The sequence below is a fragment of the Pimephales promelas genome, chromosome 1, assembly GCF_988280905.1.
Source record: "Pimephales promelas chromosome 1, fPimPro1.hap1.1, whole genome shotgun sequence".
NCBI lineage: Eukaryota > Metazoa > Chordata > Actinopteri > Cypriniformes > Leuciscidae > Pimephales > Pimephales promelas.
Window position 1 is genome coordinate 1,467,247 of NC_142769.1, and position 24,430 is coordinate 1,491,676.

Genomic DNA, 24,430 nt, shown 5'->3' on the forward strand with positions numbered 1-24,430 from the left:
CAATGGCACCCGGTGGCTTTTTTTGGTACTACACCTAAACAAAATCTCATGGGAACTTCAAAATTTGTGATATCAACTTTAAATTTGGAACACAACTTGGTTAGATATATAGCTTTCATTTTATAGTAATTTTATAGTAAAATATTTATTTTATATTAAAAATATATATTAATAAATTTTATTTGATTTACTGTAAATTATAACTTCCATAACTTTTTCATACTTGAAATTTTTGAATTTGTGCTTTTACTTCAGTAATAATCTGCTGATTGTTTTCTTTAAAACAAGACCAAACATGGGTATATATTCCAAAGCCTTCTTCAATTACAACCATTTAAGTTTGTATAGTGCATTTTAATGTCAATTATCAAAAAGGGGGGTGACAGGTAAGGGGTTAAAGATAGTCAATTTTAGAAAATATTGACTCATCTATGTCAATTGACTCTGTGTGTATTCGTTTATCATATTCATTACAAGGGAACTTTAAATCTCAAACCGTTTTCATACAACTCAAGTTGACATAAAATGTTTTTTTAATGCAATATCTTGCCTGTTGCACTGAAACGTGAGGCCAGATTTACTAAACAGGGCAAATTGGCATGAGAGCACAATCCTGTAAAAGTGCAGATAAGAGGCAACACACATTAATGAACACACACACTGTAATGACCAACACGATCTACCAAGAGCAGCTCAAATTATCATCTGGTTTAATGCTTTTTGGGCGTTTAATAATACTGGAAATAGCAGGAAACTGACTAGCACAAACCTTAGTATATTGCAATCGGTTATAATATCCTTTAATTTTCAAGTGAGAATGTATAGCTTAACAAAAAAACAACAAAAAACTGATAATTTAGATTCAAATCTAGCATTAATATTGACTACACAATTATCGTGGGCAAAATAATGCACAATAATACAATTTTTGCACCGACAGGCTGATACCGATAACCGATAATTCTTTATATTTGAAAGCCGATAATCGATATATTGGCCGATAAATCTAAAACCAAATTTTTGTATGATTTGAGAGATTTAATGCATGATATATCGGCTAGCATAATATCGGTATCGGCTGGTTTATGTTCATTTTTAATGTTAGCATTATCGGCCTGATAAGAAAATTTGGCCGATATAGTAAAGATATAGTAAAGCCGATAAATAATGGATTATTTCCTTCAGATGCGGACTGTTCAACACGATGGTTTTAAAGTGCTTAAAATATGATTGGAATCGGCTACATACAATTATCGTGAGAACATATTGCATGATTTATTTAAATACTCTCCTCCCATAAATACTGCGTCTAAAAGGGAAACTCCCACAAATGCATATGCAATAATCTCAGACACGATTTTTCACAGCGCGTCTTTAGTAAGTCCGACTCCTTACAGTCATTTTTTTAATGCAAGTCTTTGAAATCTGTCCTTTGACATGTTATATTATGCTTGCATACCTCTGAAATGCACTTTCTGTAAAGCTGCTTTGAAACGATATGTATTAAATTCAAATAAATTTGAATTTTTCAAAATTTTTCATTTTGCATCTATTGTACTTGGCCCATTTTTTTAGCTGCTTGCTACTATATTTAATGTTTAATTGTGTGTCATGAACGTTGGATATTTTGCTATATTTTTCTGTAGCCCAACAAATTAATTGGCTGAAGTCTTCAAGACAGTTTGATAAATCAAAATTAATTTGATAAGATTATTGGCAAGAACGTCTCCAGGCAAAGCGTGCCAAAATTTATATGAATTTGATGTTTACGCACATACATTGTAGAGCCAGACCGATATATCGGTTGGCCGATATCAGGCATTTTCCAAAATATCGGTATCGGCAGTTATAATGGCCGAAAAATGAATATTTAAAAAATAAAATAAAAACAGACGAACACGCTTCAATCATCTCTCCTCGGCCTGTTATATTGAAAATGTATGTTTTACAATTTGCAGAATGACTATCTATTACTAAATTATGGCTCATCATAGACTAGCTAATGCCACTATCATCAGTGGAAGACCGCTAACGTTAACATTAATGAGCTTGGAAACCACAATGAACTTTTTCTGCCTAAATAAAGTAATTATTACTGTATTTATAACTAGCATATCTCTAGTTACAGTCCCTGCATTGTAAAATGTAAGTTATACTTGCGAGGAGTGAACATTTAGACATTTATCTTGTAAAGAAAAGTTAGCTTTTCTTTTACACGTGTGTGAAATCCAACAATATTTAATAAAAAAAATAAAAGTATCGGCCGATATATCGGATTTTAAAACGCAAAAATATTTGTATCGGTATCAGCCTTCAAAATCCTGTATCGGTCGGGCTCTACTAAATATGCAGTTTGGACATACACACAGATGCATTCAGTTCTTTGTTGGGAGCTAATGTAATGAAAAAGAGAAACCAGAGAAAAACTTGGGTACCAGAGTGGAGAGGAGGGGGAGTGATGAGAGATGGGTTTTTGATGATAAAAGAAGTGTCACTCCGTGTGTGTGTGTGTGTGTTGGTGATGGAGAGAGTGCGAGACAGCAGGAATGATAAGAGCATGGAGGTACTGAAGCAAGAAATAATGAAATGGAGAGAGAGAGAGAAAGAGCGAGAGAGATGTGTCTCCCAGGGGGGGCCGAGCCAAGGAGAATCTGTCGTTCACCTTCAATTAATTCACACGTTTCTCCCACTGTGTTCTAAAGGTGCAGCCAGGCGTGTGTGTGTGTGTGTGTGTGTGTGTGAGATGAAAAAGAATGAATTGTTACATGTTGTATCTTTTATGTGTGAATCGTACACATTTATGTTTGATCATTCATCGTACCTCCTTTCATCCTTTCATACAATGAAAGTGTGTGACTGAGAACAGAGAGTTAGTGAGTAAAGTTAGAAGCTGCGTAATTGATTTGTGTGAGAAGAAGTGTGTTTATATGGGCAGTTGTGCATCTGTTTCCATCTGACAGACTGGGATGTGTGTGTGAGATGGGTAGGGTTAGTGTAAGGGAATAAATTATACAGTTTGTACTAGAGCCCGACCGATAAAGGATTTTGAAGGCCGATACCGATACAAATATTTTTGGGTTTTAAAATCCGATATATCGGCCGATATTTTATTTATTTATTTATTTTTTTTTAAACTGGAGATGATTAGTCACAAATTTTGTCCTGCTTATTTGAGTTAAGAGAACTGATGAGGATGTTCTTTTAATTGTTATTCAAGCAATGTATGTATCGTGACCAACTCAACGAGTGTTGCCAACAGGAACGGTGTAGAGTGCCCTCTGGTGGACAAACTATACAACTCCAACACTCGTGACATGGTTCAAGCGTGATTCGTCCGTTTTTATTTTATTTTTTTAAATATTCATTTATCGGCCATTATAACTGCCGATACCGATAGTTTGGAAAATGCCTAATATCGGCCGATAATATCGGTCTGCCGATATATCGGTCTGGCTCTAGTTTGTACAGTATAAAAACCATTACGCCAATGGAATATCCCCAAATACATAGGTAAGTGTGTGTGTGTTTGTGTGGGGTTGGAATCGGGTGTGTCGTCCTTCACTATGCTTAACACCACACATTCATCAAACGCAGAGAAAGGCAGTAAAAGCCGCAGTGTGTCCGGCACAGTCTTCACTCTGACCTCAATAGTAACTCTACTGGGAATCTCAACTGTTTCTCTTCTGCTGTGGATCACACTGACCTTTACAAATCTATACTCGCTTTTTCCTTTTTTAACAACATCCCTCCAGTCGTCAAGCTTCTAGAGTCACGAAGACAAATCGCACACGATCAGTGACTTAATCGGTATCTGTAGTGTCCCCCCCCCCCTGTAATTAACAGTAAACGTCTGATTAGTCCAATACTGATACTATTAAGGCTGATTTCTATCCAGTTCAAACTTTATGCAAGTCTTTTTTGTCTACTCTACCTGTTTTAATGTCTGATTTTACCTAATGTGACCCATATATTTTAGTTTTCCCATTCAAATCTCTTCTCAGTTCTGGAGACAATGTTTTATTTCATGCTAACCGATATTTACCCAGTTAATCGGTTTTATATTCATTAATTTTCAAGTGAGAATGTATAGCTTAACAAAAAATAAATTGCTGATCATTTAGCTTAAAATTTAGCATTAATATTGACTACACAATTATCATGGCCAAAGAATTCACAATAATAGAATTTATGCCGATACCGATAACCGATAATTCTTCATATTTGAAAGCCGATAACCGATATATTGGCGGATAAATCTAAAACCAAATTTTTATATAATTTGAGAGACTGATATGCATGATATATCGGCTGCCGTAATATAATATCGGTATCGGCTGGTTTATGTACATTTTTAATGTTAGCGTTATCGGCCTTATAAGAAAATTTGATTTGGCCGATATATTAAAGCTGATAAATAATGGATTATTTCCTTCAGCTGAGACGCTTCAGGTTCAACATGATGGTTTTAAAGTGCTTAAAATATGACTGGAATCACTTAAAAAAAAAAGAAAAATGCAGTAATGTGTAACGTGCAGCGCAAATCTGTAATATCGGCTACATAAAGTTATCGTGAGAATATTATAATTTTGTGATTTTAATGGTGAGAGGGTTTATCAGGCTCTCAAAAATTATATAAAAATTTGGATTTACATTTATCAGTCAAAATATCGGTTATCGGTTTTGCAGATATAAAGAATTATCGGTATCGGCCAAAATTTATTATTTATTTATTATATATTTATTATTTATTATTATTAATTTTTATATCGATGCCTCCCTAGACTTATTTATATCTGTCTCGGTTTCTGATTTAAAAATAAATATCTGTCACTATCAGTCTATACCCAAAACATTAAAAAAATGGTGGTTATCTAGCAGGGCTAACTACCGATGCTAACCAGCCTAACCTTACAATAACAAAGTATATAAAAATAATTATTGGTCAATGAATTGGCCGACATTTTGATATCAGTTGATGCCTAATAGGACACACTTGAATGATATTTCCTGTTATACATTGAACTGTTACACATGTGGTTAATAAATGCTAATGTAGTTGTTGTGTTGCAGGTCTGGGAGCAGTTGATCAGTTCAAAGTCTCCGATGGTGAACGTGTTCATGGCAGTTCCCACCATCTACTCAAAACTCATTGAATATTACGACCAACATTTTACTCAACCACAAGTCCAAGACTTCATCAGGGCTGTGTGCAAAGAGAGAATACGGTACTATCCTCTCTCTCTCTCTCCCTCTCTCTCTCTTATTTAATTGGTTTATTTATATAGCACATTTAATGCAACGAATGTTGCCCAAGGTACTTCACAATCACTAATAAAACACAAAAATAAGAGGACTACAGAGAAATAAATAAAAATATACAAAACATAGACAAGGTAATGAACTAACACCCATCATGAAGATGCCCAGGACGTTTTTATCACATGTGCTTTTAACATTTCGTAAGTGACTTTACTGACCTTATAGAAAGAGGAAAAAAAAGAGAAAGACCGTCCCAAACTTTTGGTCCGACATGAGCGATTTTGTTCAGAAAACACAGAGAAGATTTAGACTTTCAGATCTTTCTCTCTCTGTCTTTTATTAAACAAACCACATTTATGTATCTAGACTCACAGCGTCTGACTTCAGATCCAAACAGCGAGAGCATCTCTTCGCAAGTTCTCTTTCATTCTACATCAAAGAAGAGCCTTCAAACCTTTATTTAGCTCAGCAACGTACTTTACCTCAGGGTCAAATGCTTAAACAAGACTTCTTGAAGAAAAACAAGTGCATAATTTCCCACTGGAGATGACGGCGTGTTCTCTGTGTCTCAGGTTGATGGTGTCTGGTTCTGCTGCTCTTCCTCAGCCGGTTCTGGAGCGCTGGGCCGAGATCACAGGTCATGTTCTGCTGGAGCGCTACGGCATGACGGAGATCGGCATGGCACTGTCAAACCCACTGAAAGGACCACGTGTACCCGGTACTGCATTACGTCATGAAATCCTTGAAAGTTTGTGAATCTGAAAAAAAAAGGCTCTGGAAAGTTAAGATTAAAATGTGTAGAGGCCGACCGATAGTGGATTTTACCGATACCGATATTTAGGTTTGACCATGCATGCCGATAACTGATTATTCAACCGATATTTTTTAAAATGTATACTGGATTAAAAACCAACTAACACTCCAAGTAAAACTAAAATGTGCTAAATTAAATTACTATAGCCCTGCCTCCACTCACTCTATGCAACACCCCTAGCACACTCAAAAAATTCATTCATTACCCTTAATTCGTTTAATTGAAGGAAATTATTGCACTCAATTTAATGTAGTTCATTCAGAATGAATCCTTTTGTTGGGTCAGCACAATTTTGTTGGTTTAGGTCAAATTAATTTACTCTTGTAGATTTAACTAAATTTGCTTATGCTAGTCCAACTTAATTTTTTATTAATTTACAGAGGTTTACGCTCAAAAAAAATAATATGTTGGCTTTAATTAATTTAAATTTTTCAACAGGTTCCACATAACTGGATTACGTTAAACAAACATAATTTGTTCATGTAACATCAACATAATGGAATTATGTAATTTTAAACTACCCAATTTAAGTAGTCTCAATGTGAATTTTTAAAGGCTTCCTGGCCTGATTCAAAGGCATTTTATTATATTCATTCATCCATTTATATTTCATTTGATTCAGTGACATTTAATTAAATTGATAGACTTTAGCTAGCTATTTGCTAGCAGAAGCACTTATTAGCATCTTGAATGTTCTATCTTTAAATTTACTCTTCTGCATAATGGTAACCTTAAAATTATGATAGAAACTCTTCCAAATGCCCAACATAACTGAGGATCAAACGCTAAAATCAATCCCAAACTTTACTCTCCTAATACAGTCCCTTGCAAAGCATGCTGGGAGCTACATCTCATCCACTTTTAAAATTTTAAATAACTGCTTTTGAGTGTCGAATGAAGCGTGTTTATAGATTATAATTAACATATTGCAATAAAAAAGTACTTTTAGTCTAAAGTACTTTGTAAATGTTGTAAATAGTTTCAGTTTTCATTTGAATATTAGTGTTTATTTATTTTTAATATTTCTATCTTCTATTTTTTTAAGTTTTTAGTTTTTCTGCAATATTTGAATTTTATTTCGATTAAAAATCTTTAAAAAAAAAATACAACAAATTTTACAATATCCTGCAAAAGTTCATTTTTTTCATTATATTCACTATACAATTCAACTTAAAAGGTGAAACTAATATAGACTCATTATATGCAAAGTGAGATATTTCAAACCTTTATTTATTTGTTATAATTTTGATGATTATGGCTTACAGCTTATGAAAACCCCAAATTCAAAATTTTAGCTATAAAACAATCATTAAAATTATAACAAATAAAGGGATTTGACACAAATTGCAAGATTTTCAAATTTTTTTAATTTTACTTGTTTATATTTATAAGTAAATGAACTCAATGAAATTAAGTTGTGATGAAATGTTCAAAAAGTGTTTTACTTCTTTCATTTTACTTGAATGTTTGAGTGTGATATAACTGTATTATTTTGTCGTTAACTCGTCTGAGATGGTTGTGATTGCTAACGAAACGCTCTTGCTTCTTCCAGACTCTGTAATGGGACAGTTTGGGTCTGTTATCATCTTGGCTTCTAACGCTTCGTCTCCGTAACGTCATGTTGTTGTTTTTTCTCAGTCAGTTTATGACGGCGAGTTGTCACAGATCAAACTCCAGGCTGAAGTAGTTTGTTTGTCTGTGTTTTGTTGTTTTATCTTCTGAGAAACTCTCCATGGGTGTTTGTGATCAAACCGCTCCTGTCAGCCTCCACGTCTCCTTTAGTGTCGGTATCAAAGCACTCTTCTTTGGTTTGCTCCGGGTGTGTGAGGATTGCTGTGTTCGCCTTTCGACGCCCGTTCGTGCTAGCGTTGCTGTCGGAGGCAGCTTGTAGTTTTATTAGTGACTAGTTTTGCTGGAGTTGAAGCTCAGAGGTGATGATTAAGAGGAGTTTGCCACGGTTAACTTTCCCGCTTTTCCCCGTGAGACTCCAGCGAAGTAGGATGAAGTCAATCAGTATCAGTCACAGGATTGACTGTGATCACCAGAGATGAGTTTTATCTAATGTGAACCAAACCATGGCTAAATATACAAGTCTACTTGAAGAAATTTGGATTTTCATTTCAGTCACTTCAGGAAATAATGCGATTTTTGATTTCAATGATTTTAAGGAGATCTTATGGACTAGATAATACATTTTAAAGTAAATAATATTGTCCTTTAAAACAAATCTTTGATCACCAAAATTGAAAAAAAAATTCTTCATGCCTTAAATTATATGTACATTTAGGTGCTAATATGTAAATTTTAGGTGCTAATATGTAAATTTTAGGTTCTGATAAGTACATTTTAGGTGCTAATATGTACATTTTAGATGATAATATGTTCATTTTACGTTCTGATATGTTCATTTAAGGTTCTGATATGTACATTTAGGTGCTGATATGTACATTTTAGGTGCTGATATGTACATTTTAGGTGCTAATATGTAAATTTTAGGTTCTGATAAGTACATTTTAGGTGCTAATATGTACATTTTACATTCGGATATGTTCATTTAAGGTTCTGATATGTACATTTAGGTGCTAATATGTACATTTTAGGTGATAATATGTACATTTTAGGTGATAATATGTACATTTTAGGTTCTGATATGTACATTTAGGTTCTGATATGTACATTTAGGTGCTAATATGTAAATTTTAGGTGATAATATGTAAATTTTAGGTTCTGATAAGTACATTTTAGGTGCTAATATGTACATTTTAGATGATAATATGTACATTTTACGTTCTGATATGTTCATTTAAGGTTCTGATATGTACATTTAGGTGCTAATATGTACATTTAGGTGCTAATATGTACATTTTAGGTGATAATATGTACATTTTAGGTTCTGATATGTACATTTAGGTGCTAATATGCACATTTAGGTTCTAAAATGTACCATTAAGGTACCAATATGTACCCTTAAGGTACAAAAGTGTACATTTTGAAAAGGTATAGCCCCAGGGACCTTTTTTCTGAAAGTGTATAGGGCAACCTAAAATGAAACAAATCCAAATAGTCAAAAGTAAACAATTTATTATAAAGTTTTAATTGTTAGTGCCCTGTTTCTTAGCCAGAACACGCTACAATCTCAGAAAAACAGGTACAAAAGCTGTCACTAGGGTTGGTACCTTTCCTTTGTACCTTATTTATCCCTCATGGTTGCATATTAGTAGATAAATTGTATGTGTGTGTGCTGTTCCGCATTACCACTTTTATACCATTTCTCAGTTTTACACACTCAAACACCATTGACATTTTCAAGATAATTCACAAATCTAGTTAAACAAGCAGTTCAGAAGGGTAAACCAGAGAAAAATAAATCAGATTGTGCCTATAGTAGTAATAACGCACATACGCTCGATTTCCTTTTGTGTTGCACGAGGTTCGGCCACTCCCTGTGGATTGAGCACAGTGTGGATTGCTGTGCGCGAGGCTTTGAATAAAACATGAGTGTGTGTGTGCTCTGTTTTAATGAGAGCGTGTGATGGGCAGAGGGACTGGAGGCTTGTTAATGGCTTCTTTAAGCAGTCTGGGTGCTATTGTGTCCTTTTCTCATTTTATGACACGAATGCTACTACAGAGACAACCACATTCCAGTATACACTCACACACGATCATATCCCAGTGGACATGAACCTCCGATCAGCCCCCGTCTCATTTATATTCACACACAAGCCCCTAATGGTCAGATTGTGTGTGGGAGTAAGATGTACCTTCAGCTCTGTATATCTGTGCTATCTGTGCTGTATATACAGTTTGCAAGAAGAATATTATTTTGTGTATATATAAATACACACACATGCATGTATATATTTAAGAAATATTATGTGCATGTGTATATTGACATATAATTTTTATTATATATAAATATAAATATTTTATACATGAATAATATATTTTTCTTAAATATCGGCCGATTTAGGTGATAATATGTACATTTTATGTGTTAATATGTACATTTTAGGTTCTGATATGTACATTTAGGTGCTATTATGTACATTTTATGTGTCAATATGTACATTTTAGGTTCTGATATGTACATTTGGGTGCTATTATGTACATTTTATGTGTTAATATGTACATTTTAGTTTCTGATATGTACATTTAGGTGCTATTATGTACATTTTAGGTTCTGATATGTACATTTGGGTGCTTTTATGTACATTGTATGTGTTAATATGTACATTTTAGGTTCTGATACAGTATGTACATTTAGGTGCTATTATGTACATTTTAGGTGCTTTTATGTACATTTAGGTGCTTTTATGTACATTTTATGTGTTAATATGTACATTTTAGGTTCTGATATGTACATTTATTTGCTATTATGTACATTTTAGGTGCTTTTATGTACATTTAGGTGCTTTTATTTACATTTTAGGTTCTAAAATGTACCATTAAGGTACCAATATGTACCCTTAAGGTACAAAAGTGTACCTTTTGAAAAGGTATAGCCCCAGGGACCTTTTTTTCCGAAAGTGGATAGGGCAACATAAAATGAAACAAATCCATATTATTCAAAAGTAAACAATTTATTATAAGTTTTAATTGTTAGTGCAGTTATTAGTGGCCATGAATTTAGCAATTTAACATGCATGCTACTGTCCTGTTTCTTAGAAAACCTGTCACTAGGGTTGGTACCTTTCCTTTGTACCTTATTTATCTCTCATGGTTGCATATTAGTAGCTAAATTATATTGACATATAATTTGTATTATATATAAATATAAATATTTTATACATGAATAATATATTTTTCTTAAATATATGCATGCATGTGTGTATATTTAAATATACAAAATAATTATACACAGTTTGCAAGAAGCGTATTATTTTATTTAGGGATGCATGATATATCGGCTACCATAATATCGGTATCAGCCGATATATGTTATATAATTATAATTTTTAATGTTAGCGTTATCGGCCTGATAACAAAATGTGGCTGATATATTAAAGCTGATAAATAATGTATTATTTCCTTCAGCTGAGATACTTCAGATATGCACTGTTGATTATGATTGATCACATATGATTTTAAAAAAGGAAAATACAGTAAAGTGCAACATGTGCAGCGTAAGTCTTTCATATCGGCTTCGTAAAATTAAAAGAACATATTAATTGTGTGATTGGGTCATGGATTTTAATGGAGAGACTTGTTTTATTGTAATCAGGCCCTCAAAAAATATAAACAAATTTTGGATTTTTATTTATCGGCCGATATATCGGTTTTGGCTTTCATTTGTAAAGAATTATCGGTTATCGGTATCGGCCAAAATGTTCATATCGGTGCATCCCAAAGTTTATTAGTACTAATCCAAAAGTAAGCCTCTCCAGTCCAAACTAGTGCTGTGAAATGTGTGTGTTAATCGCATCCAAAATAAAAGTTTGTGTTTACATAATAAATGTAATCATTTTGTATATATAAATACACACACACATGCATATTTAAGAAATATTTGCATGTATATATTATATATTAAATCGAGAATCATGATTGTTTCACGAGTAGAAAATTAAACAAAAAACAAGTAATTTACTAGAGGTTCTGACAAAATGTTAATTGCTGCAGTCTATTTTTAAAAATGTAATACATTTGAATTATTTTTTTTTTAAATCAAGTTGAGTGAATTATTCAATGACTCACTCATAAAGACTTACTGGATGAATCAGAATCACTTGTGAATGAATGATTCAATGACAAATACAAAATTAACAGGTGTTTGCCGCCACCTACTGGTGTAACGCTGTAATTGATAGCCTCAAGTTTACTCTATTGTTTATTCTGAACTATAAACTTTTATCCCAGTACTTCTGTGAGCATATAAATGATTGTAAGACAGAAATAATGAAACCGTGTGGTTGAAAGTTGTTTCATATCTATACATGTCAACGGCTCTCTCTGGATCAGAACACAGATCTAAATATTCGTTAAATTTTAATATATAGAGAACCGAATCACTGTCATTTTAGAATAAAATCACATCCAAGAATCGAGATTGTGATCTTTTAATGATTAATCGTGCAGCTGTAACCAATAGTTGCATATAAGCCATTGAAATGAAAATAATAAGGGAATATAATGGAGATGTGTTGACTGAAAACGTGTGTGTTTCGCAGGAGCTGTTGGAGTTCCTCTGCCGGGAGTGGAAGTGCGTATCCTGATGGCCAACTCCAGCACTGTGATCGCGGAGGGCAACAGAAAGGGGACCCAGGTACATAAAAACCTTTTTGAAATATGAATTTTGCACGAATTATGGGAGTTTAAAACTGTAAACAAACCGAAATTGCCAATATAAACTTGTTTAAGATTTGCTCTATGAATGCAATAATAATAATTTGCAAGAAAACTTACAATTGAGTGACCCAATTCTCCTCAGCCTTTAACATTTGAATATTAAAATGACTTTTTATTTTATTTATTATATTTTTTATTTTTTATTATTATTAAAAAAAATACTATCAGCAAACCATGAATAACCCCATAAATGAATAACGGTCAAAATTACCAAATTATACATTTTTTTTTTCAATGAAAGGAATGCACTATATTTTAGATTGATAATGTATAATGTAATGGTTTTATGGTAACACATTATATGTTCGCAGTAGCTATTCTAGTTTTGAGCATAGCCCTGAAAATTACATTTCCAAATGAATCTGGCGAAAATCTTGATTGCTTTAAAGCACAGACTGAACTTTGATCTATTTTTAAAGACGACACTTGGCAGATTATTGCTGAAGTGAAAAAAGTTTTAAAAAGTGAACTTAAAAAAAGTTACGGAATTTTACGTTTATTGTTATGAAAAATTCACAAAAAATACTATTTTCAATTTTTAAATGAAATCTATATATATTTTTTTTTTTAAAAAAAACACTTTTTGCTTTAAAACGGCAAGAACATCAAAGCCATAAACCTTCCAAATTTGAGCATGATATCTCAAAAAACTCGCTTTTTTTTAGTCAGATGTAGTTCGGCCGCAGTACCAAACGCTTCCACTAGAGGAAATTTGTCTCCCATTCATTTCCCATGCGCTCATTCCTGACCACCATCTTTTTATCGACCTTTTAACCTTCTCGAATCATGTCCATCATATTTTTGTGTTCACACAGCCAGAGCCAAAACCTTTACCAAGTTTCTTACCAGTCCGACGAAAAGTACAAAAAGAAACAATTTTAACCGTGGAGAGTTTTAAATTGATCAGAGTAAAGGATATTTAAAGGGCTAGTTCATCCAAAAATGAAAATGATGTTATGAATGACTCGTCCCAAGCTCGTAAGACCTCCAGAACACAATTTACAATATTTTAGATTTAGTCCGAGAGCTTTTTGTGCCTCCATTGGAAATGTATGTTTTATTATATTTTCGATGCTTGAAAACATTGTAACTAACCCACTGATGTCACTTGGACTACTGTGATGATGTCTTTATTTCCTTTCTGGACAAGGACAGTATACCATACACACATTTCCAATGGAGGGACAGACTAAATCTAAAATATCTTAACCCTAAAACCGTATTCTGGACAAATGTGGGCAAAATAGTTTTGATCCCCTGATCTAAGCGGTACAAGACTTGGCTACTTTTCCTAAGTTTGCCTTCTGAACACACACAATTTTTTTTTTTGCCTCAATTCTACAATGTTAAAAATGGGTGGAAAAAAAAAACCCTCCTTAATCTTGTATTGTATTTGGGTCAAAAATGGGCACCCATAGAAATGAATGGGAAAAACTGTAATTTAAAGCATTCTAAAATAAGACACCAAAATCACTTCATCTTTAGGTTTTAGCTCTAAAAACTTATTGGAATGATATTTTAATGTAGTTAAAAAAATAACACATAAAAATAAGAATAATTTACATAGAAAATATTGTACTTTTTGAAGTAAATAAATTCAAAAATACCCCCAAAATAAAAAAAACACCATAAATGGATAGACAAAACGTTATCGAAGACAGTGATATAACATTTATAATAAATAAAAATTAGGATCACACCTGAGTCCTCTGTGCCCACATTTGTCCACAATTACAAAGTGAATACGGTTTGAGGGCTACACTGTGTTCTGGACGTCTTACGGGCTTGGGACGACATGAGGGAGAGTCATTAATGACATCATTTTCATTATTGGGTGAACTAACCCTTTAAGTACCCAATAATTAGTGAGGAAGCCCTACTGAAACGTGTGTGTGTGTGTTCGCAGGTGAAGGCTGGTTTGGAGGGGAAGGAGGGCGAACTGTTGGTTCGAGGTTCGTCTGTGTTTCAGAAGTACTGGAATAAACCTCAGGAGACGGCAGACGCTTTCACTGAGGACGGGTGGTTCAAGACCGGTACTGTCCTCACGCTTGTATGCTAATGCATGTACAGGATATGTGGAGCTCAATGAGTCAGAGAGAGGAGAATGGTCCAGTTTGATACCATAAAAGCAGGATAGTTTTATTATTTATTCAAAGAAGGAAAATTCTGTCATGAATTATTGATTCAGCTTCATGTATTTCCAAACTTCCAAGAGGTGTGAGACACGACAGGCAAAATCATCGTTTTTTGGGGTTTTTTTCACTCGTCAATTTTGAGATTTGGGGATATTTGTCTTCAATAACATTGTCTTCTTTCAGACTTGTGATGAAAAAAAGTTTGAAATACACATTTAGGTCTTTATTTTACTCCACTTTGTCTGTTTGCGTCTGTAGATTTCTCATAAATTCTTCGAAAGTTGTCGTTATAAATCGTCAGCGATCGCGATCTGCGATTAGAAAGCTAAAATATGGTCCAAATATGGTCATTTCCTTTTCATCAGCAACCAATCGGGGGATTTAACTCTAAATGCGCGATCTCATTGGCTGATGCTGAATCTTTAAAGGCAGTTTTCTCAAAATGACTTTTATATCTCCACTTCAGTAGCATCTATATACACCAAACTTTCCAGTCTTGTACATAGTTATATTAGGAAGACATTTATCGAGGGATTTGTAAATATATTATTCCTAGCCTGATTTATATAATATTTTATTCCAAAAAATAGGCAAGTGGCAGTATATTCTGATTTACAGGATAACAAAAGTAGATATCCATAAATCCCTCTGTAATCTAATATGTGAACACAATGAAAAAAGAATTTTGAACCTGGCTTTATCCAATACTCAGATTTCGTTTTTTTTTTTTTTAAATATATGCAAAATAGTGCATATTTAATTAGATAATGCGTCATTTGCACGTTTAAACATTGAATTACAGAAAACTTGTAATATATTTTTTTCTCATCTTAATGTAGGTAATCAACTGGGAAAGTTTCATGGTGATATCCGCTAGTTAATAAATATATATTTAATATATAAATATATATATATATATTTATATTAGTAAAAAATATATATTTCAAGCCATTGTTTGTTATAATTTTGATGATTATGGCTTACAGCTGAAAATCTTTCCACAATATTGTAATTTTGAATTTAAAATCATCAACATTATAACAAATAAAGGCTTGAATATCTCACTTTGCATGTAATGAGTCTATATAATATATAAATTTCTCCTTTTGATAACCAGTGGCTCTTAGTACGAGCGAATGGCACGACCGATATATCGGCCGATATTAGGCATTTTCCTAACTATCGTTATCGACATTTATAACGGCCGATAAATAAATATTTTTTTCAAAATGCGGGTGCGGTGATTCATGTAATGGTGGCGATGCCAATAAAGCACACAAAAGCTGTCGCAGAGAACTGGCAAAAGTAATGATTGAGAATATACGTCAAAGACAGCGAGGAGACATTTTATTTGTTTATTAATAACGAGTGTTTTTACTGCTGACTCGCGAATTTCAATTTCAGATATATTTCTCAGGTCTATACGCTGAGTTTCGGTTCATTTGTGAAACGAGTTGCAGTTCACGCGCCTGCCCAGTAGGAAAGTGTGTCCAAACTTTTGACTGGTACTGTACTATAACACACACTCATAATATTGCTACTGTATTATAATAAACACATTAATAATATCGGCCGATATATCGGTCAGTTACTTTACAGACGCTACTAACTTAACTACATTTTTCAGTAGCTTGGCTGTAGCTCAGTTGCTTTTTGTAGCTTTTCAGTGTAGCTTTTCCAGTAGCTAACTACCTTTTGCAGCAAGTAGCGGTGTAACGCGAGCAAAAGCTAAATTGCGTTTGTCGAGCCTGCGCGAATCAGCGCGATGCAAGGATATTCTTCTTCTTGTTGGATTACAAACTCATTTTTTGCCATTACTGCCACCTGTTGTTTAATCACGCATCTTGCGGCTAACGGTTCACCGACGTACAGAAGTGGGTTGACACACCCATATTATGATTATCCATGATGGAGCAAGACGTGACGGCAGATTTGGAGGATGGAGAAACAACTAACGCTAATTATGGCCTTATTTGTCCAAGTTTAATCGGTATTTTTGAGAAAATGATCTACATGCGATTTACGCTGGATGTATATTTTGTTCTTGCAATGTTGTTCGCTATTTGTTGCAAATTTGCACTTTTGACAAACAGTCTGAGATATTCGAGTGTTGTGTGTAAGAATACAATACTCTATGAAATCATAATTGTTTTAAACACTAAATATTTTACTTAAAACATTCCTCAGACACTTATTCAGTTATTTATAATATACGTTGTTCAAAAAGCAAAAGTAGTTTCAATGTAGCTAGTTACTTTTTGATAGTAACTTGTAGTGTAGCTAACTACTTTTCCAAAAGGGTAGCCTGACTGTAGTTTAACTACTTTAACGTACGAGTAGCTTGTAGCTTGTCAAACTACAGTTTCAGAGTAGCTTCCCCAACACTGATATCGGTATCGGGCTTTTTATCGGTATCGGCATCGGCCCCCTAAAATCCATATCGGTCGGGATCTACTATTTGCTACAACCAGAGCTGACCGATGTGCTTTACAACAGAAGGACTAAAAACACGAGGATAAAAATGTGCTTTTTGAAAATCTAAACACACAATTAAAAGAAATTCCCGTTTCGCCTGCAGCCTGCGAACACGGCTTGTTCTTGCGAGTTTCTGGATGTGTCAGTCGTTCTGCTCGCCCTCACACACTCACACTCAGAGAGAGAGAGAGAGGGGCGGATCAATGTGGCCCGTGTCTGCCCGTGTGTGTGTCTAATGGTGTGTGTGTGTGTGTGTGTCGGCTGTGACTGGCACCTCTATAGATCATCTGTCAGCGCTCACTTTCTGCCAATCCTCTCGCTCTCTTCTTCACATTGATCTTTCTGTTCCTCTCCTCGTGTTTCTGTGCTCTTCTAGATCTCTCTCGCCCGTGTGTTGATGCTGCCAATCTCCGACTGTTGGAGACTCCATCAGCAGCACACACACACACTCACACTCACACACACTCGCACATACGCACATACGCACACACTCACATACACGCACACACACACACACTCGCACATACGCACACACACACTCACACACACACTCACAAACTCACACACACATTTACAAACTCACATTCACATACACTTGCACACACATACAAACACTCACATACGCACACTCACAAACACTCGCACACACACACACACACACACACTCTAACACGTGCACACTCAAACACATTCACACAAACACGTGCATACACACACACACATATGCACACACTCACATACACACATTCACGAACACACACTCTCTCTCTCTCACACACACACACACACTCAGACAATCACTCTTTCTCTCACACACACACACACACACACTCTCTCTCTCTCTCTCTCACACACACACACACACACACACACACACACAGACACTCTCACACACACAGATACGCTCTCTCTCTCTCTCTCTCTCTCTCTCTCACACACACACACACACACAGACACTATCTCTCTCACACAGATACGCTCTCTCTCTCTCTCTCTCTCTCTCACACACACACAGACACTCTCACACACACAGATACTCTCTCTCTCTCTCTCTCTCTCGCAAACACAGACGCACACACACACACACACACACACACACACTCACTGAGTCTGCATAGTCTAAATCTTCTATATATTTGATCTTCTATAACTTCCGCTTGTGATCTTGATCCATGAACCTGCTCAGTCACCCAAGAGGATTCTGGGAAGCGGACACACACATCTGTCAGCTCCTGAAATGGGCCACATGTTGAGTTCAGGGACAATCTCTCTCTCTTCCTTTAGGAGCAGAAGAGGATCTGTCCCCATGAGAGAGAGAGACATGATGGCAGAGTGCTGCTCATTGTACTGTGTGTGTGTGTGTGTGTGTGTGTGTGTGTGTGAGAGGAGAGGGAGAACTGACCTTATTGTTGCTGTCACACACTGTTTGAGGGCACTTCAACGGATAGTTCACACAAAACTGAAACGCTGTCATTCTTTCCTCACGCTCATGTCACTCCAAACCTGTGTGTGTCTCTTTGTGCCGCGCAAAATAAAAGAACACATTCTGACAAACACTTTTGGTTCCCATTGACTTCCATTGAATGGACTGAAAATAACATGGAACCAAAATCATTCTTCAAAATATTTACTTTCAAGGTCATTTTTGGGAGATTATCCCTTAAATATGCTAAGTGTGTGTGTATGGGTTCGGCTTGAAGTCTCTAACACTTTCCATCAAGCCTGTATTTATAATGCATTAAAACACTTGTCCTTGTTACATATGTTACATGCACTTACCATATTAATAACAGTAAATTATGCACAAGTGCATGCAACTAACCCTCAACCAAACCCAAAGTCAGTATTACTTAAATATATAATTACATGGTAACAATGACACCTTAAAATAATTCTTAATGCATTATAATACAGCAACCTTATAATGTGTTGTAATCGTCTGATAAATAATTATTACATCAGTTCCAATACATTATAATCCATGCCTATTTGTGCTTATAACTTTAAGAGTGCAAAATAATGCATTATAATGTATCATAAGGGGATATGATGGATAAAATAATGCTTATTTATGAAATATCAAATAATTCTGAATATAAAATTATGTTTAGGCTCCAATTGTCACTTTAACTAGATATTAGCATGCATATTAGCTGTTAGTAAAGCACATATTAATGCCTTATTCTGCATTCCTTAATCCTAAAGTCCCTCGACACACACATTTTTCGTTCTTATACGTAAAATAATGTGCACTGATCGTTCACTCACAAAAGCGCAACGCTGAACACCAGAAGAAGTAACAATTGGAGTAAGATGTGGGAGCGTTGTGTCACCGACGGCTCTGCATGTCCTTCCTACAGGCACACACACACACACACACACACACAGCCAGAAGCAGAGTCCCGAGTGTGTGTGGTGGGTATAGCAGGGGTCAGTTTGCTCTGGGTGAATGTGAAAGTGTTGAAGAGCTCTGAGGTGTGTCTGTCCTCGGCACACGCCTGACCTCTGACCTCCTCCAGTCCTGTTCTCCTTCTTCCTGCTCTCGTGGCTCGATGAGGACGGCCATGGGTCTGCAGGGAAGAAGCAAAGATATGTACGATATTCAAGGCCAATCGTTTTAGTGTTAATAAATACTGCAGGATTCGGGTCGGGGATCATTTGAATTTGAATTTGAACGATTCCGATTCTTATCGATTCCTACTTTCTATTCCAATAAGGTAAAAAAAAGATATCTTTCACATTTAGGGCCATCTTGGTCTACTCTGCTCTGATTGGTCAGGTGGCTCAGTCTGTTGTGATTGGTCTACTCTGCTCTGATTGGTCAGGTGGCTCAGTCTGTTGTGATTGGTCTACTCTGCTCTGATTGGTCAGGTGGCTCAGTCTGTTGTGATTGGTCTACTCTGCTCTGATTGGTCAGATGTCCCAATCTGTTGTGATTGGTCTACTCTGCTCTGATTGGTCAGGTGGCTCAGTCTGTTGTGATTGGTCTACTCTGCTCTGATTGGTCAGATGGCCCAGACTGTTGTGATTGGTCTACTCTGCTCTGATTGGTCAGGTGGCTCAGTCTGTTGTGATTGGTCTACTCTGCTCTGATTGGTCAGATGGGTCAGTCTGTTGTGATTGGTCTACTCTGCTCTGATTGGTCAGATGTCCCAATCTGTTGTGATTGGTCTACTCTGCTCTGATTGGTCAGGTGGCTCAGTCTGTTGTGATTGGTCTACTCTGCTCTGATTGGTCAGATGTCCCAGTCTGTTGTGATTGGTCTACTCTGCTCTGATTGGTCAGGTGGCTCAGTCTGTTGTGATTGGTCTACTCTGCTCTGATTGGTCAGATGGGTCAATCTGTTGTGATTGGTCTACTCTGCTCTGATTGGTCAGATGGCCCAATCTGTTTTGATTGGTCTACTCTGCTCTGATTGGTCAGGTGGCTCAGTCTGCTGTGATTGGTCTACTCTGCTCTGATTGGTCAGATTGCCCAGTCTGTTGTGATTGGTCGACCACTTCCAGCACGTGTCTGATTACTATACTCCTGTTACTATATCTTAATTTCAGCTCTGCACAGTCATACAAACAGTAAAGATGGCATCTGTTTTACTGTATTGGATTAGAGTCCCAGTCCTCATCCTTTTGAAAGTGGATTTGCTTTGTCAGCAGAAAACATCGCCTTCTCGACATGAACAACATGATCCAAACTCTTCCAGTCTCAGATAAACTAGTGTTTGAGGGCGGAGCTAAGAGACCCTGCTCAGCCAATCAAGACCATAGACTATGTAAATCTGTTACAAACATACGTAGACTGGAATCATTGACGCCTCGAATCAGGCAGTTCAGTATCGCTTATTTTTTTTCGTAGACAATAACTCCATTTATCTGCACTTTAATATTTCCAGACCTTTTACATTCACTTAACAGGTCTATATCACCCTGCATGAAAGGGGATATCAGAAAAAGCACAAAAGGGGCACTTTAAGTTTACCATCTACTTTGTTAGATTTGTGCTAAAAGAAAGAAAAAGGAATTTGCCAATGGGGAAGAAAATAAACTCAAGACATTCTGGAATCATTTTTATTGTGTATTTGAATTCTACAGCTGAATATAGTTTATAATCAAAGCCTCCATGATATATTAAAGTCGAGCTGTTATCAGATGCGAGCTGCACAATCAGTCCCATTAACATAAAGCAATTCCGCCCCCTCTCACTGAATCATATTAGACAAATAAGATCACTCAGCCAAGTGTAAAGCACTCGCTCGGGTCTTAATTACCAGAGTACGACTGCGGCTGTGTCCCAATGGGCACGCTATCTTTCAAAATAGTGTGCAAGATTAGAATTAGTGCATCCCACTTCATAGTGTGTTAAAACAATAAAAAAAATATTTAAACTGCACAAAAACAACTTTATTGATGTTCAAAAATGGACACAAGTGCTGTTTGTAATTTGTAATCTAATATGTAATTAATCTTATTATTGCAAATGAGTTAGTGTTGATAGCCCTACTTTAAATAAAAACATTAAAATATAGTCATCATTAATATTAAATTATAATTGTGCAGATTTATGTTGGCTAACATTTATTTAAGGAATTCAGGTTTGTATTTTGTACTGTCTATTAATGCATCTAACTTTAATAAATATGTCTATATTGCTAAACGTTAATTGAACGCTTGTGTTTAATGTACAATGATCATAAATATAAGTTTATTCATAGATTAAGTAGGCTATTTCAAATGGATCATATATACCAATTTTCTTCTCGGGGTTAGTCGATCTATTTAATATAATGCAAAGAGAACTGGATCTTTTATTAATTGGTTTACATTGTGATCAACTTGAGGTACGAGCTAGACTTTTATATGTATGTAGAAGTATGCAAATTATGAGGGGGAAAAACATAACTCTTTCCCCGCCAATGTTTATTAAAAGTAAGTTTCCGCTCCGTACCTACACTTTTGATCATTTTCACAAAACTTTTATGGCCCCCAGAATATTTCGTTTTCAAATATCTGAACATGTAATATATCAGAAGAAAGAACAAAAGCAAAAACACATTTAATTCTAGTCGCTTTTTTATCAACACTTGAATGTGGGTTAGTTTCGTAAAAAAGCTACTTTTTGCACAAAAAGCTGAGAAAATCACATATTGTCAAAGTCTTGATTCGGATGGGATGATCAAAACACAGATTTGTTGCATTAGAATTATCCTTAGCGTAAAGGTTAAGAGGTCCATCTATCTCTGTTTTCTATGTTCATAGAGTTAGTTTGTGGAATAAATATTAAAAAGGCGGCTGCTTGTGTTTCGCATACGGTAATCTAATCAGTGTACACTTATGTCACTGGTAGTTCCTATCATAGATATCCATAATAAAGGCTAGATGTCTCGTCCGCGCTGCTGGCCAATGGAGGTCGACGTCCGCACCTGGTGGCCATCTTGCTACAGTCAGCTTGCTCACTCATAATATTGTGTTTTAATGGTGGATTTACTTTTTAAATAACCATAACTTGCTCAATTTTCTACTTGTTTTCAAATGGTTTGGTTTGTTTTAAACGTCAGAAATGTAGTTATGACACTGCATACTTATGAATAACAAGTGTATCAATAAATAATCATCCAGAATTATAGCCACGTTATAGCCAAGCTTGCCTGTGACAAGATGGCCGCCGGTGATGACGATAGAGACTCCGCCGTAAGACATCTAGCCTTTATTATGGATATCTATGGTTCCTATAGTGCTGGTTTAGACCCGCTAAATTAGTTCCTCCAAAAGGAGTTCCTAGAACTAAAATCATTCCTAGTTCTTGCGGTGCGAACACGCCAAAAACCGGATACTTCCGCCAATAGGTCTAGGAACTATGAAAAGTTCCTCCGGTGCGAAAGCCTCTATTATAACAAATTAGCCCCTTTTTCAGAACAAAACAAACGATCTATAGGTGGAAACCATAGATATCCATAATAAAGGCTAAATGTCTCGTCCGCGCTGCTGGCCAATGGAGGTTGACGTCCGCACTGGCGGCCATCTTGCTACAGTCAGCTCGCTCACGCGTAACATTGTGTTTTAATGGTGCATGTGCTTTTTAAATAACCATAACTTGCTCAATTTTCTACTTGTTTTCAAATGGTTTGGTTTGTTTTAAACGTCAGAGATGTACTTATGAATAATAAGTGTATAAATAAATAATCATCCAGAATTATAGCCACGTTAATAACGTTCGTAAGAAACCAAACCGTTTGTAAATCCGTCAAGATTTCAGAGTATTTGTGTTCGTGCTGATCACTCATCTTAAGCCAGAAAGCTTGCCTGTGACAAGATGGCCGCCGGTGATGACGATAGAGACTCCGCCGTAAGACTTCTAGCCTTTATTATGGATATCTATGGGGAAAAAGTCTCCCGGCTACCAACACCAGACGCTCAGATCAGCCTGACTACCATCCCTTTTCCTATTTATCCCTAACTTTCTTCAATGCATAATTCTCTAACATTCATGTTTCCTTGCTCGTGAATTTCTATAAATATCCGAACAGAAGCTCAGTTCAAGTGTCGCAAACCCAGTTCTTAAAGCAGTGAGTCAACTCAGTTTTGCTTTCATGGCTGTCGGGGGAAAATAGAGTCATTCACACACTTGTCAGAACGCTGTGTTTGTTCACTGATGTGTAAGTGTGCTGGACGTGAAGCATGGCCTCTGTCACACTGCCCTTTCCAGAGCTGTCAGCCTCTCGTGCAAGCATATGTGTTTGTTTACACCCTGTGCTCCCAGCAAAACCGCCCATTTATGTTTGTTTAAAGGATTAAAATTTCCTGATAATTTGCTCACCCCCAATTGTTCTCAAACTACATATTTTGCCCTGTTAAATTGACAAAAATTTTGCAAATGTTAAATTGTCAGCATACGACACTATATGTGGACGGAGTGTGACTTCGCTTTAAATGCACGAGTCGTCTTTGGGAGGCTTTCTCCTCATTGCATCATGTGTGTGTCCTTGTTTAGCATGCAACATGGCTGCGTTCACTTAAACGCCTCCGCCAGACTGAGGAGAAAAACTTGTGCAATATAGCTTCTTATCGTTTTAATTAGGAAAGCCACTGGGCCGTAGCGCTTCTGCAGACTGCTGTGTGTGTGTCAGAGAGAGTGTGTGTGTGTGTGTGTGTGGTTAACCCTATGTTATGGGGACAAAATTTGTAAATTAGTGTACTGCTATTGAATTATTTTTATTAGAGCCAGACCGATATATCGGCAGACCGATATTATCGGCCGATATTAGGCATTTTCCAAGCTATCGGTATCGGCAGTTATAATGGCCGATAAATGAATATTTCAAAAATAAAATAAAAACGGACGAAACACGCTTGAACCATTTCACGAGTGTTGGAGTTGTATGGTTTGTCCACCAGAGGGCGCTCTACAC

General features: G+C 35.9%; 1 protein-coding gene across 3 annotated transcripts in view; it reads left to right on the plus strand.

The window, feature by feature from the left end:
* The window catches only part of acsf3 (acyl-CoA synthetase family member 3), a 48,453-nt gene that overhangs the window by 8,772 nt on the left and 15,251 nt on the right, over nucleotides 1–24,430 (plus strand). For all 3 annotated transcript variants that reach the window (XM_039690944.2, XM_089132857.1, XM_089132882.1), the window contains exons 4-7: nucleotides 5,071–5,225; nucleotides 5,832–5,977; nucleotides 12,241–12,335; nucleotides 14,325–14,451. In XM_039690944.2, the coding sequence (XP_039546878.2) occupies nucleotides 5,071–5,225; nucleotides 5,832–5,977; nucleotides 12,241–12,335; nucleotides 14,325–14,451 (523 nt within the window). The remainder of the gene's footprint in view (nucleotides 1–5,070; nucleotides 5,226–5,831; nucleotides 5,978–12,240; nucleotides 12,336–14,324; nucleotides 14,452–24,430) is intronic.